Raw genomic sequence first — 16,805 nt, forward strand, 5'->3', positions numbered from 1 at the left:
TCATTTGAACGTCAGCTCACGGTTTATTGGCTGGTCATGGCAACATCTCGCTCTCTCTCTTTTCTGGGATGTTTCCCTCTCCGCGGTTCCATTACTCACCTCTGAAATCTGCCAGCTAACCACAGTGAGCTCCTGTTTAATTACTGTGATAAGATGGAAAATCTGGTTATGCACTGTAGAGTTAGCCATTATTTTTAAATGTTTATTTGTTTCTCATCAAGTCTAATATACCTCGGTCATGAGAGCATTTCTAATTGGACTTGCTTCTCCTCGGATTTTCTTGAGTGATACACTTAGCTGATTTGAGCAGTGAGCCAAGAAAGCTTGTTGCTTTGGATTATTTTTAAACTAGTTTCATTGGTGGACAAAGCAAAAAAAAAAAAAAAAAAAACGAATGAATGAATTGAATATGTCCCACATTCATTGAAACTTCAACCAGGAACTGTTCTAAACCAGCAAGGTCCAAAGTGAAAAGGACAAATTCTCTCTTTGGGAAACTTTCCCATTGAAAAAGAAGGAGGATAAATGTATTCTTATGACAGTAACTGACTCATCTGTGACTGGTTATGTTCTATTTTAAGCAGTCGGTACTTCAATAAAACATAACGGATATCTCTATTAAAACTCAGAAATGAAAATTTGCTGGCAATGTGCTCACCCTCAGGAAACCAAATAAAAATAAAATAGAAAGAAAAGAAAAAAATAAAATAATTTTATTTGAACCATAACCACAAATTATCCAAAGCAAAGGAAATGCCATTGCATAATGCATGAATGGTCTCAAAATAATATTTCTTATAAATGAAGCCCCATTTGGAGTCTTCTTGATCAAAATCTTGTTGATTACCACAGAAAATAATTTTATCTCATCCACCAGTATCTCAATTTGAATCAAAACCTGTAACGTTAGGCCTATTTACAGTAACGTTAAGTCTTACGAAACTAACGTTAACTAAAAATAAATAAATAAAAACGATATAAAACTGCATATATATAACTTTTTAACAGTTTAAAACAGATCAATCAAAGCTAAACCATGAACACTGGTTAGCCCACTTTTACTTTTTTGTTTAAAATAAAGTATTTATATGGATTCAGGAGAATAAATAAAAATAAAGAGTAGCCTAGCCTACAATAATTAGATTTTATTGTAATATATTTGAATTATTTGCAAATAATATTTACATTTTAAATTACACATAAGCCCGAAAGTGTGTCTAATGTGTTGGGGGTGTAAAAAACGGTTAAATGTTTTTTTTCTCGTCAAGACACGTTATGAAATAGATTAATTAAAAGGTTCACGCTATATTTTCCATTCAAAACAGTGACATTTCGACGAAAAGTTTGAGATGTTTGCACTACAGGATAACAATGTCGGTCTTTTAATATTTCTATCGTAAAACAGTTGTCAAATAAGAACTATTGAGCAACTTACCTCACAATCCTCAACCGTTAAAATCTGAAGCGTTTAGCGCCTTTTTGAAATTCGCGATGGAAAAGCGAAGCCCCGCCTTCTTTGATTTGATTGGCTCATTCATTTTGACATTGACGAGTCCAAACATTTTACTTTTTTTTTGTCAATCTAACAACAAATAGAGAAACTGTTAAAACTACATTTTTTTTTATTTGTGCATCATTTTAAACATATATGTTCACAACTATTCGCTTTTTTAGCTATGAAAGAACAGATTAAATTAAATTAGCCTAAATGTATGCATTTAGCACACGCTTTTATCCAAAGCGATTTACAGTGCATTCAGACTAACATTTTTTACCTAACATAAAAAAAAAATATGCCATAATAATGCAAAATATTGATTACTGAATAATGTATCAGAAGTGTAGTGGGAGGTGTGTCGTGGGCTGGACTCCGTCACACACAAAAGGAAAAGAGCACAGCAGACCTGTGGCGGACTGTGAGAAAGGACTGTCTTCCGTTGCGTGCAGACAGATTAAGTTTCTGATGTCTGAACTTCTGCACATTAAGGATGGAAAGATAACAGTTCCAATTTAAACAAAACTCGACACGAATGGTTCTCAGTGAAGAAGCTCTGCAGTTCGTGATCTGATGGTGAGTAGCCTAAATAAAGGCAATATCTTGTCAGATGCAGCATGTCAGATATTTAAACAAATTTTCTATGCGATAATAACTTTTATGGAAACTATATTTGTGTGTGTGCTGGTCTTTAAATGATTGTCATTCAATCTGCAATCATGCGCACCATAGTAAGTTCAATGCAAACGGCAAAGTTTTGTGCATGGAATTATTCTAGAAGATCACAGTATATGTTGCATGCAATGCATGTTACATACTCTAACAAAAAAGGAGGCTTTTGAAAATTCACATGGTGTTTAATGTGTTAATATAAAGCATAATACCTGGTTAATGGTTGCTGGTTAACCATCCATGTGTTCACCTTAACCAGCTAATGACCCATTTAAACCAACTACAGTTATAAAAAGCACCTGCAAGTTTAAGATGGACTTTCTAAGAGAGTAGTACTAAGTTTTACTTTGAAATACAACACTGTGCAAAAGTTTGGGGTCAGGTAGATTCATTTTTTTAAAGGAATGAATACTTTTATTCAGCAAGGATGCATTAAATTAATCAAAAGTGACAGTAAAGACATGTATAATGTACAAAACAAATCTGTTCTTTTGAACTTTCTATCCATCAAAAACTTCTACTCTTTTCAAAATTGATAATAATAATGGTTTATTGAGCAGCAAATCAGCATATTAGAATGATTTCTGAAGATCATGTCACACTGAAGACTGGAGGAATGATGCTGAAAATACAGTTTTGATCACAGAAATAAATTACATTAAAATATATTCCAATAGAGAACAGATTTTTTTAATCTAGAGGCACTATATGTTTTGTACAACTAGAAGGCTTATGTGTTCTAGACAGTTATCTTTATTGTGACTTTATGCATATTGGAGAAGTATGTGTTAAAGTTAGGCTGTGTCAAAGTCAAGTTTACATGAAACATATTTGAGTGAAAAAAATCCAGATTGGACTGGATCAGGGTGTCATTATGGCAGCTGTCTTTAAAGCACATCTGGTTGACTCCACAGGCAGATGTGTGCAACTGACACAACAGTACACGGCAAACCCTGAAGAAAGCAGTCGACCACTCTCCAACACCCATCCGTGATCTGTCTTACCTGTGCGATCCAGTCCAAATCATCCCACAATGATCAAACAGGTTTTCCTGCATTACAACTACACGAGGAAACTAAACAATTGTAATGACACCAAAGGCAACCCGTTGGACCCCAAAACTGCAGTGTCTTTGGTCATCTGCAGCCTCATCATCTTGGAGAACCTGATAGTGCTGTTGGCCATCTGGCAAAACCACAAATTCCATAAACGGATGTTCTTTTTTATTGCCAACCTGGCTCTGTGCGACTTGTTAGTTGGCGTGACTTATATAGTCAACCTGCTGATGTCAGGAAAGCAGACGTTAAACTTGACTCCAGCCAAGTGGTTTGTTCGAGAAGGGATTATTTTTGTAGCACTATGTGCTTCTATTTTCAGCTTACTTGCAATTGCGATCGAACGCCACCTCACTATGATCAAAATGAGGCCTCATGATGCAAAGCAAAACTACCGGGTGTTTCTGCTCATAGGAATGTGCTGGTTAATCGCCATCACTCTAGGATCACTGCCTATTTTAGGCTGGAACTGTTTAGGTGATCTTCCTCAGTGCTCGACCATCTTCCCTCTTTACAGCAAGAGCTACGTCGCATTCTGCATCACTATCTACATCTCCCTCCTGCTGGCCATCTCCATCCTCTATGTCCACATTTACGCCATGGTCAAGAGCAGCAGCCGCAAAGTCACCAGTCGCAGCAACTGCGAGCATGCCATGTCACTCCTGCGCACCGTCAGCATCGTGTTGGGCGTCTTCATCGCCTGCTGGACGCCCATCTTCGTGCTGCTGCTCGTCGATGTGGCCTGCGGGAACAAAAAGTGCCCAGTTCTGCTTAAAGCACATTGGTTTGTGCTAGTAGCCGTCTTGAATTCCGGCATGAACCCCTTCATCTACACGCTGGCCAGCAGGGAGATGCGCCGGGCGTTTTTCAGGCTCGTGTGCGGGTGTCTGCTGGGGGGCGACGCGACAGGGTGCAAGCAGAACATGGACCCCAGCCAGAGCAAATCCAGCTCCAACTGCCCTCAGGCGGCCGAACAGGAAAACACAGACGCCAACGCACACAATCAGACTAACACAAGCTGAAATGCACACTACTGCATCAGTGCATGGGATAGAACTTTAGTGTGCACTGTTTAAGTGTCACAATAAAGCATCAGCACGTTAAGTGCATACTGAACAGTGGAAAAATGTTCTGAGATCTCAACCATTCTGTTCTCACACTGCAAAAAAGGTTTCTTACTCAGTATTTTCGCGGTTTTTCTGTGCAAATATGCAAACATTCTTAAATCAAGACATTTAATCGAGAAAAAAGATAAGTCATGTTTTCAAATTTTTTTACCAAAATTTAAGTCGAGTTTTTAACTATTAAAGTCAACTAAAGCAAAAATTAAAACAATAAAAAAAGTGTTATTTGAAATAAAATGAACATTAACTGAAATAAAATAAAATACAGAAAATGTTTAATTTCAGTTAGTTAGCAAGGCAACATTTCTCATTTTAATTTAGTTTAAACTTGATGTACTAAGATACCAAACTGAAATGAAAATGAATAGGATATATAAATATATATATATATATATATACACACACACATATACTAAAACAAAAACAGCAAATATATATATATATATATATATATATATAATAGTTAGATATATATAATAGTTAGTATCTCAATACTAAAATAATAGTTTTGAATTATTTTATTTTTCACATTGGCAGATATTATTTTCTTGTTTTAAGCAAAAACTCACTTGTATAAGACTGTCTCTTTAGAAAATGGGCCTTGATTTAAGATTGTTTAGATATTTGTACTAAAAACAAGACAAAAATACGGAGTAAGAAAATCATATTTGTATTCAGTGTATATAATTTTGACAGTCCTATAAACATTGACAGTATTTCTATAGTGCTGTATTTAATGATTTACTGATCTGTATACCTAAAGCCTTTTACGCAGGTGTTGATATATATTATACTATGTTTGATACATTGTATATATTTTTGCTGAAATAACTTATCAAACTTTTACCAAAGAACAATCATTCAAGGTCAGTCTATGGCGTAAATGTACGCAGCTGTAAATGTATTTCTAAGAATATAACCTTATTTTGTACCAACGCATGGTACAGCATATAATTCTGTATAATTAAATATCAACAGTGCACTAGCGCCACCTGCTGGACACATACAAACAGCGAAACTGAACTGAAACGCTCGTGATTATTTAATATTTTTGGACAAATAAAAGTTTATGTGTAGGGATGGATGTATTATATATAGATATAGAATTTTCTTAATTCAAAACATAATTTCTTTTTTTTGAATTTGGGGTTAAATATGACCATGTCAAAGCATAATCAAAGAGTAATTAATACACATGATTATTTTATTGCCACCAATCATAAATAATAGGGATAAATCATACAAGCAGAGAGTGGACTTTCGTGGGTTGAATTCTGTCCCTTGTTTCGTGATCAAACGCTCAGTGGAAGGTGCTTCGACTACTGCACTTTCAAGAGAAAAGCACAATAGTAGCCTATAGATAAAAGGCACGTTTTCCTGAACACAACTCAGGATGGGAAAGCAACACTTGTTTGCAAATCAACCGTATTTTAATAATGCATAATTAAGATTTGGGATTGTTTTGTGGCACCACTGATTAGTTGGAGCCAGTTTAATGAGTGTAATATAATACAACATCTTTCCCCAACATTATAAACAAAGTTCAGTGAAATTATGCTGGGATTCGGCAGCTAACATTTGGAGAAACTGGAAAAATCCTGCATTAATTTTGCAAATTTGTGAAAAATCATGTAAGGATTTAAGGAGCTTAAACTGAACTAGTGTTACTTTTTTAAACCCTTCTGTTGATTCACCATAAACTGCGATTTAGTTTTGGCAAGAATAATGTAACTGACTCGCGATATAATATTTAGCAACAAAAATATTCATTTTATGTATGTGCACATGTAAAAGTAAACTTGCGCTGTAAATTCAGCAGTGAAAATATATAGTACTTTCCTACATGTTATTTAATATTTAATAAATGAAATTTAAATTTAAATAAATCTCAAATCAAAATAATTTAAAAGCAAATATATATTTCATTCATTCATCCTGTGCCTCCAAATCAATATTTCCAGAGTTTAATATCACAAAGTTCAATACATTAATATCATGTGTTGATAAATGATGCAGTAATGCAAACAATATATTTAACGATCATATTACAATTTAGAGAAAAAAAAAAGAGATCCATAGCTGAGCAAATATGAAACTGCAGGTATGTTTACTTTCTAGACTCAGTAATGCAAATCCCAATTTATGGGTGAATCTCCCAAAGAAAGGTCTTAAAATTATATTCAATATCAAGACAATTATGCCTGTTTTTGTAGGGACATGAATATTTTTGGGATTATTTTCATGAAAATAAGCTTTAGTGACAAATATAATGTTTTGTTGATTTTGAGGTCATTTTCTTGACTTATTTATGCCGGATAATTTTACAAGTTTAAATCTTTTTGGTATTTTCCAAACATTAAATACATTGGATGAACAAAAAAAAAATAAAAATAAAAAATAATAATATATATATATAAAAAATTATATCCAGCATAAAAAAATAAATAATGAAACCTGTTTGTATGAACATTATTATTTATTTTTTTTTGCATAATTTGAATTGAATAGATTTTTTTAAAGATTCACCCTTATGCATGATAACTTTATAAGGTCATATCTTAGTGCATTTTTCTTTAACAGTAATCATATATATATATATATATATATATATATATATATATATATATAAGAAGAAAATTAATTTTAGCCAGCATTAAGAAAATGAAACCTGTTTGTTGAAACATAAGCATTTTGTTGGATTATTTTAATGGCAATTAAGCTTCATTGTCTGAATTTATGTTGATTTTGGGGTCAATTTCTTGACATTTATAATTTACCCTTATGCATGAAAACTTAACACATTAAATTCTTAGAGCTATTTACGAAACAGTAATTGTATCAAATGCAAGTTTAATTTATCTAAAATGTGGATTTACAGGAAAACACAAAATGCAACAGAAGCATGTGACTCGTGGCTAATATGCTGAAGAATCCAGTAATCTTCCAGTTCGTCCATTAATAGACCGTGACCGTCTCTCACACAGAAAAGCGTTGATTGTGCTATTCATTTAGAACCGTTTAATTGAAAAGAATCATCAGAAGAAGAATCATAACACCAGTGTGTGTGTTTGTGAAGCCCACAGTCAAACCATGAAAGTCAGAACCGATAGAAACATCCAGGTATAAAGTAAAGGGCCGAGCCGAGCGACTACACACCTCTGACACGTTTAAAGAAGGAGCTAAACTCAAGGAATACTGGAAAGCATAAATATTTTACATTGAGAGCACACTAAAGCACCTCTGCTGGGGCTCTGGATGCTACCAACAATGACCACAAGTACAATTAAGGTTTTAAGTCATGCGAGTGCCACAGGTTTCAACGTCATCGAAAAATGAAGGTACTTTATAAAGCCGTGTGCGTGTGTGTGTGTGTGTGCGTGCAGCGTCAAAGTGTGATTTCTGCTAAAGTAAACACATTCACGTCATCCTCCCTCTAAAAAGCAGTGAAGCTACCAAATGATCTCGCACACTAGCTGCAGTGAAGGCCCAACTCCTAAAATAGGTCGATATAAACAGCGTTTAGTTTTTTTAATTTACGTTTTTTCAAATATTAGTTTCCTTCTATCTCTTGTCAACGAACATGAAAATCCGGTTGTGCTTGATAGACAAAACTAAACTTTTTATTTTTTATTCTAAAATACTCTTTATCTAGTTTTCGTCGCATCCCTCTTGGAGACCGAGGTCGTTCAAACGGTCCGAAAAACCCACCGCCGTCGTCTTCTTCTTCTTCTTCTTCAAAAATAGAGATTCTCAACCAGCGCGATAAAATAACGGTCGGTTCTAGGAATCGTCCGTCTACAAACGCCGTCACAGTCAAGCAGTCGGACAAGCGTCACGTGTTCTCCGATGGGGTGTTTGTTTTGGTGAAAGAGGTTCAGCTGTCGTCACTGTTTTCTGTCCACCGGCTGCTTCAAACACAGTTCGCTTCCCGCCGAAACGATCGGCAGGTTGTTGTCACGGTGATGGCCAATCAGGTGGCTTATGCTCTCGAATATGTGATCTTTCGTCCGGACCTGAAGGAGACATAGAGTTGATTTGGAAAGTTAAATCACACATGACTGAATTACCGTTTAAAAAAAGTTTGGGGTCAGTATGATTTATTGATTTTTCTGAATAAATCAATACTTTTATTAAGCAAGGATGCAGTAAAGTCATTTATAATGTTACAAATTATTTCTATTTCAAATAAATGCTGTTCTTTTAAAATTCCTACGAGTTAAAGAATCCTTCAAATGTATCAGTTTCCATAAAAAAAAAACTGGGAAAAAAAGTTTTTTTTAACATTGATAATAAGAAATGTTTATTGAGCAGTAGAGTTATTTTAATATAAATGTGATTATTTTAGTTTTAATTATAGTTACTATAACATTTTTTAAATAAATAGTTTTATAATTATAAGTATTTTTTATAATATTATTGCTATTTTGTTTTTGTTAATATTTTGAATTAGATTTGAATTGCACTGTTTTTTAGTAATTTTGTGGTGTTTTATTAGTTTGTTTCTAATGTTTATAGTTTCATTAAGTTTTAGTATAAACTAAACACAAGCAAAATAAATAGCTGAAAATAGCTGATATAATAATAATTACTTAATTTTTATGGTTTTAATTTTAGTTTTAGTTAACAAAGATAACAAATCAGGATTTAAGAAAGATTTCCAAAGATCATGTGACACTGAAGACTGGAGGAATGATAAAAATGTGCATCACAGAAATAAATTATGTTTTAAATATTTTCACATAAAAAACGGCTATTTTAAGTTGTATTAATATTTAACAATTTTTACAGTATTTTTTGGATTTTCTAGTATAAGAGACTTCTTTCAAAAACTTTTTTCCAAATCTTCTGGCCCCCGAGTCTAAACATTCACATTGGAAATATAGTGTTTAATTCATTCAAACAGTTTTAGGATTTGGAATTTTTTTAAATAAAGTTACCACATAAAAATAAGAAAAAATCTATTTAAGCATGACTAATCAAATATAAGCAACAAGTGTCACTGGTCATGTGACTCTGTATTCATCAGATCTTCTTTTCCACTCAAGCTCATGATGCAACATTTCAAATCCCGCTGGAGAACAAGATCAAATCTCTCAAATTCATCTTCAACTTTTCACTTGTTTTACTCTCAACTTCAAAGTACAAAAGAACCTAAAATAGAAGCATCTTCTCAAGAATTAGAATCCTACTATATTTACTTCAACACAAGAACAGTTTTCAAAACAAAGAAAAAAACAACGTTTCAGTATTTCTTCTTCAAGTAATTATCTTTGAATATTACTAGCAAATTCTGAGTTAAGAATGGTTTGCATTTGCAATTAGATATTGCTATAATCACTTCATATTCAGCAATGCTCGGAGTAGGTTTTTAATGTTTAAGAAATGCTATATATACCAATTTTCCAATTTACACTCTCAAGTCATTAAAAACCGTTCCCACCGTTCCCTCCGGATCGACCAGGAGCAGGTGTTTGGCCAAGCCGTGGTGCATCCCCGTCAGGACGTATGAGCCCGGGTTTGTGGTGCTCTTCCGCACCAGGAAGTCTCCGTCATGGAGCAGCAGTTTCTCGGCCTGCCGGCGGCTCATCTCTCCGTGGTACCACGTCTGGTCCTCCAGCTCCTCCTGAGCTCTCAGAGCGGCCGCGCGCATCAGAAGAGGACTGGAGTTATCCACAGACGCCGCTTTATGCAGCTCTGATGCTGGAGTCTGGGTCATGATGGCATCCTCAAACGGCTCTGATGGCACGAGAAAACAACGTGCTGATCATTTATATCATCATTTTTTTCTTTTTAATTGCACTTTTATTTTTATTTCCTAAGGGAACTTAAACCAGCACAGCTTAATAAAACATGTTTAAGAGATTGATATAAAGTTGGTTTGTCCAACTTCAATCACATGCAAACCGTATATATGCTAGATGCGCCTATTAAGATGATGTAAACATTATCATCATGATGAAACACAATGTGTTTTGTGTAAAGTGCTAAATGAATTTAATTTAATATATAAATTAAAGTGCTATTGTTATTTTTCCCTCACATTTATCATCTTTCTACAGTAAAACTGCTGACAATGATGTGACACAGAAGTTATTTAATATTCTAATGAGGAGTGGAGTTTTGGACCAATGAGATTTGACTGTGGGCGGAGCTGACACAGAAGTAGAAGTCAAATGTTCTGTTGGACAAAATGTCATTGAAGAGATATATGTTTTGTTGCTTTATCACAATGCATCTGGTTTTTGTATTCGGTGTGTCATTTACTGTATGCTCTGTTGGCACTTTTATTTTTCTGCGGCCACACAGGATGATGAAAAATAGTTTCAACAATCTAGTCTTCTAATCTAATCTAATCTAGTTTTCAAGCAAGTTTTATATGTATCAAAAACACTAATAAAACAATTACAGGTGCTTCAAATAGGGTTGTAACAAGGCCAACACTTTACATAACATTGACATTCCCACAGCTCTTGGATATTTTAGCACCACAGCAAAACCTAATACAAGTAAAACATTTCATGACAGCATTTAGCAACTTTATGTGTTTTTAACCATTTAAGCACAATAAAAGTAAAACAACTGCATTTCTAAACTCTTACTCATGTCAAAGAGGTCCTTCCTCGGGCTGTCTTTAGCTGTCCCGCCCGTGCCCGAATCAGACAGCGTCTCTGACTCCCCCTGGAGGGCAGCTAGCACCTGCGTGTCAATGTGCTGCGTGTTCACATACGTGGGCACTTCTCCTGCCTTCGGGGCTTGACCTTTGACCTCAGGGAGACTGTAAATGTCACAGGAGCCTATACGAAAGGCACAGACGGAATTTTTATTTTTTTTATTGACATGAGGTGTTTTGGGCATCTAAATGTGAAAACGCAGGGAGAAAAAGAGGAATTGCACCTTGTTGGATGAACATGGGTCGGCCCTGGTAGTACGTCTGGTCGACTCCAGCCGCCTGTGAGTGGACAACATGTGAGTCATCAACAACAGTAATGAAACACCTCCTCATCCCTGTCCTAACAGACAGGAAACACTACAGGAAGTCCTCTCAATGAATCCTTTAAAGCCACAGTTTAATTTATCTCCAATTAAAATCTATCTATCAATCTATTTTAGCTATATATGTTGGGATGGGAAAGTTGGAATTGTACATTTTTGTGTTATTTCAACATGATAAACAAATAAATATTACTTTTAAGTATATTATTTATTTTAATCATTCTATACACTGTGGGAAAGTTGTTTTTGTTTTCGATACTGTTACTGTCATGATTCTGCCCTCGTGTCCTTGATTTTTCCTAGTCTTGAGGCAGGATCATGACAGACCCATGTTTTGTGTACAAGCGCATGGCCTTGTCTTTGGGCCATGTGCTTGTGTTGTCTCGTTCCCTTGCCCCGCCCCCCTTGTTAACCTAGTCGTGTCTTGATTGTCCTATCTGTAACACCTGTCGTGTCTTGATTAGTACCCCTATTTAGATCTCCTAGTGTGCTCTGTCTTGCGTCGGTTCATTGTACCTGTGATTGTGATTGTTCCACAAGAAGTGTTTGTATTACCGTGAGTGTTTGTTTATAGTTAGTATTTAGAGTCCTTGTTTATCTTGTTAGTCCAGTCCTGTTTTAGTTATTTAGTCTTTACCTTGCTCCGTGTTTTCCCCCTCGTGGGTTTTGTTTTCCCCTTTTTGTAATAAACCCTTTGTTTGAGAATCCCTGTCTGCACCTGAGTTCCTCCCTTACCAATACCTGACAGAATGAACCGACGCAAGACAGAGCACACTAGGAGATCTAAATAGGGGTACTAATCAAGACACGACAGGTGTTACAGATAGGACAATCAAGACACGACTAGGTTAACAAGGGGGGCGGGGCAAGGGAACGAGACAACACAAGCACATGGCCCAAAGACAAGGCCATGCGCTTGTACACAAAACATGGGTCTGTCATGATCCTGCCTCAAGACTAGGAAAAATCAAGGACACGAGGGCAGAATCATGACAGTTACAAAATGTAATATACACCTCTCATTTTAATTGAATTCTTATAAATGTTGGAGTGGAAAAGGTGTTTGTTTCAATATTATATAAAAATATAATATTTGCAATATAATGTTTGTTTTGATAAAAAAAAACGTAATATAATGTGTAAATTTACATATATATATATATATATATATATATATATATATATATATATATATATATAAATTTATTTATTTAATCTTATTTTTTTTTAAACATTATATGTTTGTATTATATGGAAAATTTGAAATTTGTGTTGCATTTTTTATTTTAATATAATAACAAAATGTAATATTTATTTTATTATTTTAATTTAATAAATATATACTATATGTTGGGGTGGAAATATTGGAATTGTTCTGTATTTTGCACTATTGGTTTTGAGATAGACAAAACAGAATAAAAATAGAATTGTAACAAAATGTAAGCAAACATCACAGTTAATATCAGATTTATTTTGTTCCCTCTCTCTCGATTCATTTCCTGTATCTAAAGCGGTAGATACTACTAAACCTCAGAATAACAGGATGATCTTTACTATCATTATTTACCGAAAACACAATTCATCAAGAGATATTGACAGAAACTCAATAGTTGCATTAGCAGAAGCAGCTGATCTCGAGTGATTATCGATTGGCAGACCTGGCAGCCGTCTTGCGTCTGATTGGTCAATCTAGTGTCAATGAATCCTCCCGGTGGCGGCATCTTTCCGGGAATGCTGTTGTAGTAATGATGATCGGCCGACTCCTCTCCTTCCTCCGTCCACGGGGGCTCGTCAGTACTCATACCCCTAAAGCCAGGACACAGTGAGAGGCAGAAGTGGTCTCAGATCAGACCCCTGAAGGTGTAGATGAGGACTCACCTGTCGTGCATGGACGAGGGTTTGCTGGACGGACACTGCAGGTAGATCTGAAAGCGCAGGTCAAACGCCTGACCGATCGTACTGATCACATCCTGAGCCAGACCGTCAGAGCACTCCACAATATGACAGGCTAGAAAACACGGCACACGTCAGGATCAATTGGACAAGGTTTTCATTTATAAAAAAAATTAAAGGGTCTCAATTAAATATGTGCATGTTCACGTGATTAGTGCAAATTGTCACATGACCAGAGCAGTTGACTTCCTGTTTGCCGCTTGAGAAGATGATGGCTGCATCAGAGCTCCAAAACTAAAGGCTAGTAAAGTGTCTTAGCATAAATATATTACAAAGATGTTTGGTACACGTTATCTTTAGAGTGTCTAGTATTAATATATGCATTCACATATATTTAGTTTTGTTGAGTGCGGTCATAGTATGAGTAAACATGCTGATGGTCACAATAGTGACCAGTGGGATAACAGTGAACTTAGATATACAATATAAATCTAATTGCAGTTGCTAGTGAAAATGACAATAAAATGTTTCAGTGACAGAATATTGCACTAAATTCAAAATTCAAAGGTTACAAAAAATTTACAATAATGATGTTGTAATACTCTAAGAATTAATAATACAAAAAAAAAAGATCTGTTATATTTTACAAAAAAAGTAAACTTTTTTTTTTAAATCTCAGTGTTCCTATCAATGTTGCAAAAGTTTTTTATGCATAATAATAACCCTAGAATGTGATCAAACAGTTTAAAATAGCTATCTAGATATCTAATCATTTTTATGACCGCAGGAATATGTTATTTCAGTACACACATTATCCCACCAGTCACAATTGTGACCGAACGTAAAACACATTTTTTCACACACCTTTCCAAAATAAAAAAATGTATATATTATTGATTATTTCAAAAGGGTTACTAATGACACATCATTTGGATATTTTCATGTCTGGGAAAAAATTTATTCTCATTACTGTGGAAATATGATAAAAGGTTTTTCAAATTGTAAAGGTTTTGTACATCATGGTACTATTTATATATTTCTATACATTTGTTACTGCAGTGTTATTTTAGTATTATTAAATTCTTTATTCATTTTAAAAATGCTTTATATATATATTTCCTGTTTTTATTTGTAAATACAATTTTAGTAACTTTGTTGCTTTTTTGCCATTTTTAGTAGTTTATTATTAAACAGATTTTATTCATTTTATTTCAGTTATTTCAGTTTATTTTATTAGCTGCAAGTGCAACTAAAGCTGAAATTAAATTAGATATTTTTTATTTCAGTTAGTTTATTTCAAGTAACAAAATGTCTTTTTTATGGTTTTAATTTTAGTCAACTATAATAATCCACATTTAATTTATGCAAAAATACATTGTATGGGCCATAATTATACATTTTTCTTTTATGTCAAAAACACCAGGATATTAGGTAAAGATTGTGTTCCATGAAGACATTTTGTAAATGTCCTACTATAAATATATTAGTAATATGCATTGCTAAAGACTTAAATCAGACCATTTTAAAAGGCGATTTTCTCAATATTTTTTTTTTTTTTTTTTTTGCACACTCAGATTCTCAAATAGTTGTATCTCAGCTATCCTAACAAACCATGCATCAGTGTTTTTGTGGTGCAGGGTCACATATTTTAAGAAATTTAGCAAAGTAAGTAAAGTCTATTTCTCTAAATAAATTGTATATTTAGGATGAACTGTGATTTATCAGTCAAACACATGAAACAAAAATGCAGCAGCAATAAATCTGACATGCATGCAACCATAAGACATGCATGCTTGCTGAAGTATTAGATATCAGCAGATGGGGAACGGATGTCGATTCCGCTGACTCACTCCGCTATAAAGTGTTCATTACGAGATCCTTCCTCTGACAACATCAAAAATGCATTAGAAAGTACAGCGAGAGTTTTAAAACGTGGCCTCTGCGCCGACAGGAAGTTAAAAGATCCATGAAATGAAAAGAGACGGAGATACAACAGCCACAGAAATTGATTGTTTGATGCTAAATGCAGTGGCTGTGGTGGACTGATCAATCACGCTTGTTTGTGAAAGTGCGTTACAGGACGGCCCAGCGTGGTAAACACAGTAAACTGGCCCTCGGGAGCCTTACAGCTAAAACTGTGGTTGAGCAACAAGAACAGCCTCAGTTCTGCAGCATCCACCAAACACATGTTCTGGTTGTTCTGCAGAGAAATTAGTTACAGGCCCTGTAATGTTTTCATAGTCACTGTGTTAGTGTCTTGAAGGAATAGTTATTTGTTTTGTAGTGAATGGGTGCCGTGAGAATGAGAGTCCAAAGCGCTGAAAAAAACATCACAATGATTTACAAGTAATCCACAGCACCCCAGTCCATCAGTTAATGTCTTGTGAAGAGAAAAGCTCCATGTTGCAGTAAGAAACTAATCCATCATTATTGACTCAAAAACTATTTCTCTTTGCATATTATTGATAAAACAATCCAAAAACAGTTTCTTCACAAATATGTGGCTGGATTTTGATGTGAGAGACAACAGGAGATGGACTTTTGATGATTATTGTGATGTTTTTATCAGCTGTTTGGACTCTCATTCTGACGGCACCCATTCACTTGCATTGGTGAGCAAGTGATACAATGCTATGTTTCTCCAAATCTGATAAAGAAACAAACTCATCCATATCTTGGATGACCTGAGGGTGAGGAAATATTAGCGAATGTCATTTTTGGGGTAACTATTACCATAAGAAGTCAACATAAGAAAGGATTACTTTACAGTTGTAAAGTGATTTAACATAAAACAATTATACGCAAATCATCATAGCATGCACAGAGAAAAAGATGGGAGTAATACCTCTCCGGTTAACAGGATCTTTTGCCACGTAAGCGACGTAATCAGTGGTGTCTGTTGACAGAAGACACGGACAATGATTCAAAGCTAAACTGAGCTGATTCCACTTCTACGTGCTTTCATGAGCACGTCTCTTTAAAGCTGTCACATAACGGCAAACAGGATATTTCTTGCTCTTTTGAAATGAGATGTATTACGCACTTAGAAACTCACAACTCATCTTCTGTTTATTGAAATTGGATTACAAAAATGACTAATCTGTCAACGATCATGATGACATCACATCTATGAGCTCATTAACATATACGTCCACACATTAATATTGAAAGACCAGAACATGTCATTATTATGACAATTACACACACACACACACACATACACACATTCATGAAATCACAATCAAAACAATGACTAATATATGAAATTGTCATTATGACATCAACTCGATGAGCTCATTAACATATGACCACCCACATTTACACATTAAAAACTGCAAATATAACTTATTCATGAAATGTAAATATTTTTACCACAACCATCAGCTCATTAACACATGACTGCCCACATTTACATATTAAAAATTGCAAACGGACCCATTTTAATTACGATGACATCACATCTGTGAGCTCATTAACATATGACCGCCCACATTTACACATCAAAAGCCCAGAACATGATGATGTCATGATTTACACTAATATCAGTACCCTTGGTAAATATGACCAAACCGG

At 34.7% G+C, this 16,805-nt stretch overlaps 2 protein-coding genes across 2 annotated transcripts in view; one reads left to right on the plus strand and one right to left on the minus strand.

Annotated features, from left to right (window-relative positions):
• Window positions 1–1,920: 1,920 nt before the first annotated feature.
• On the plus strand, window positions 1,921–4,536 carry LOC113039238 (sphingosine 1-phosphate receptor 3-like). The gene is made up of 2 exons (XM_026197114.1): window positions 1,921–2,071; window positions 3,082–4,536. The coding sequence occupies exon 2, from the start codon at window positions 3,201–3,203 to the stop codon at window positions 4,242–4,244; it is 1,044 nt and encodes a 347-aa protein (XP_026052899.1). The 5' UTR covers window positions 1,921–2,071; window positions 3,082–3,200; the 3' UTR covers window positions 4,245–4,536.
• A 2,467-nt stretch (window positions 4,537–7,003) lies between these two features.
• Window positions 7,004–16,805, minus strand: part of LOC113039148 (SHC-transforming protein 3-like) — a 16,586-nt gene continuing 6,784 nt past the window's right edge. The window contains exons 4-10 of the mRNA XM_026197048.1: window positions 16,078–16,128; window positions 13,218–13,347; window positions 12,998–13,145; window positions 11,241–11,295; window positions 10,946–11,140; window positions 9,787–10,082; window positions 7,004–8,359 (exon numbers count right to left, since the gene is read on the minus strand). Coding sequence (XP_026052833.1) covers window positions 8,231–8,359; window positions 9,787–10,082; window positions 10,946–11,140; window positions 11,241–11,295; window positions 12,998–13,145; window positions 13,218–13,347; window positions 16,078–16,128 — 1,004 coding nt within the window. The 3' untranslated portion in view covers window positions 7,004–8,230. The remainder of the gene's footprint in view (window positions 8,360–9,786; window positions 10,083–10,945; window positions 11,141–11,240; window positions 11,296–12,997; window positions 13,146–13,217; window positions 13,348–16,077; window positions 16,129–16,805) is intronic.

This window comes from Carassius auratus, chromosome 21 (genome assembly GCF_003368295.1).
Source record: "Carassius auratus strain Wakin chromosome 21, ASM336829v1, whole genome shotgun sequence".
NCBI classification, from domain to species: domain Eukaryota; kingdom Metazoa; phylum Chordata; class Actinopteri; order Cypriniformes; family Cyprinidae; genus Carassius; species Carassius auratus.

Bases quoted from the DNA above. Each gene is read 5' to 3' on its own strand.
- LOC113039238 (XM_026197114.1), top strand. From the start codon at position 3,201: ATGATCAAACAGGTTTTCCTGCATTACAACTACACGAGGAAACTAAAC.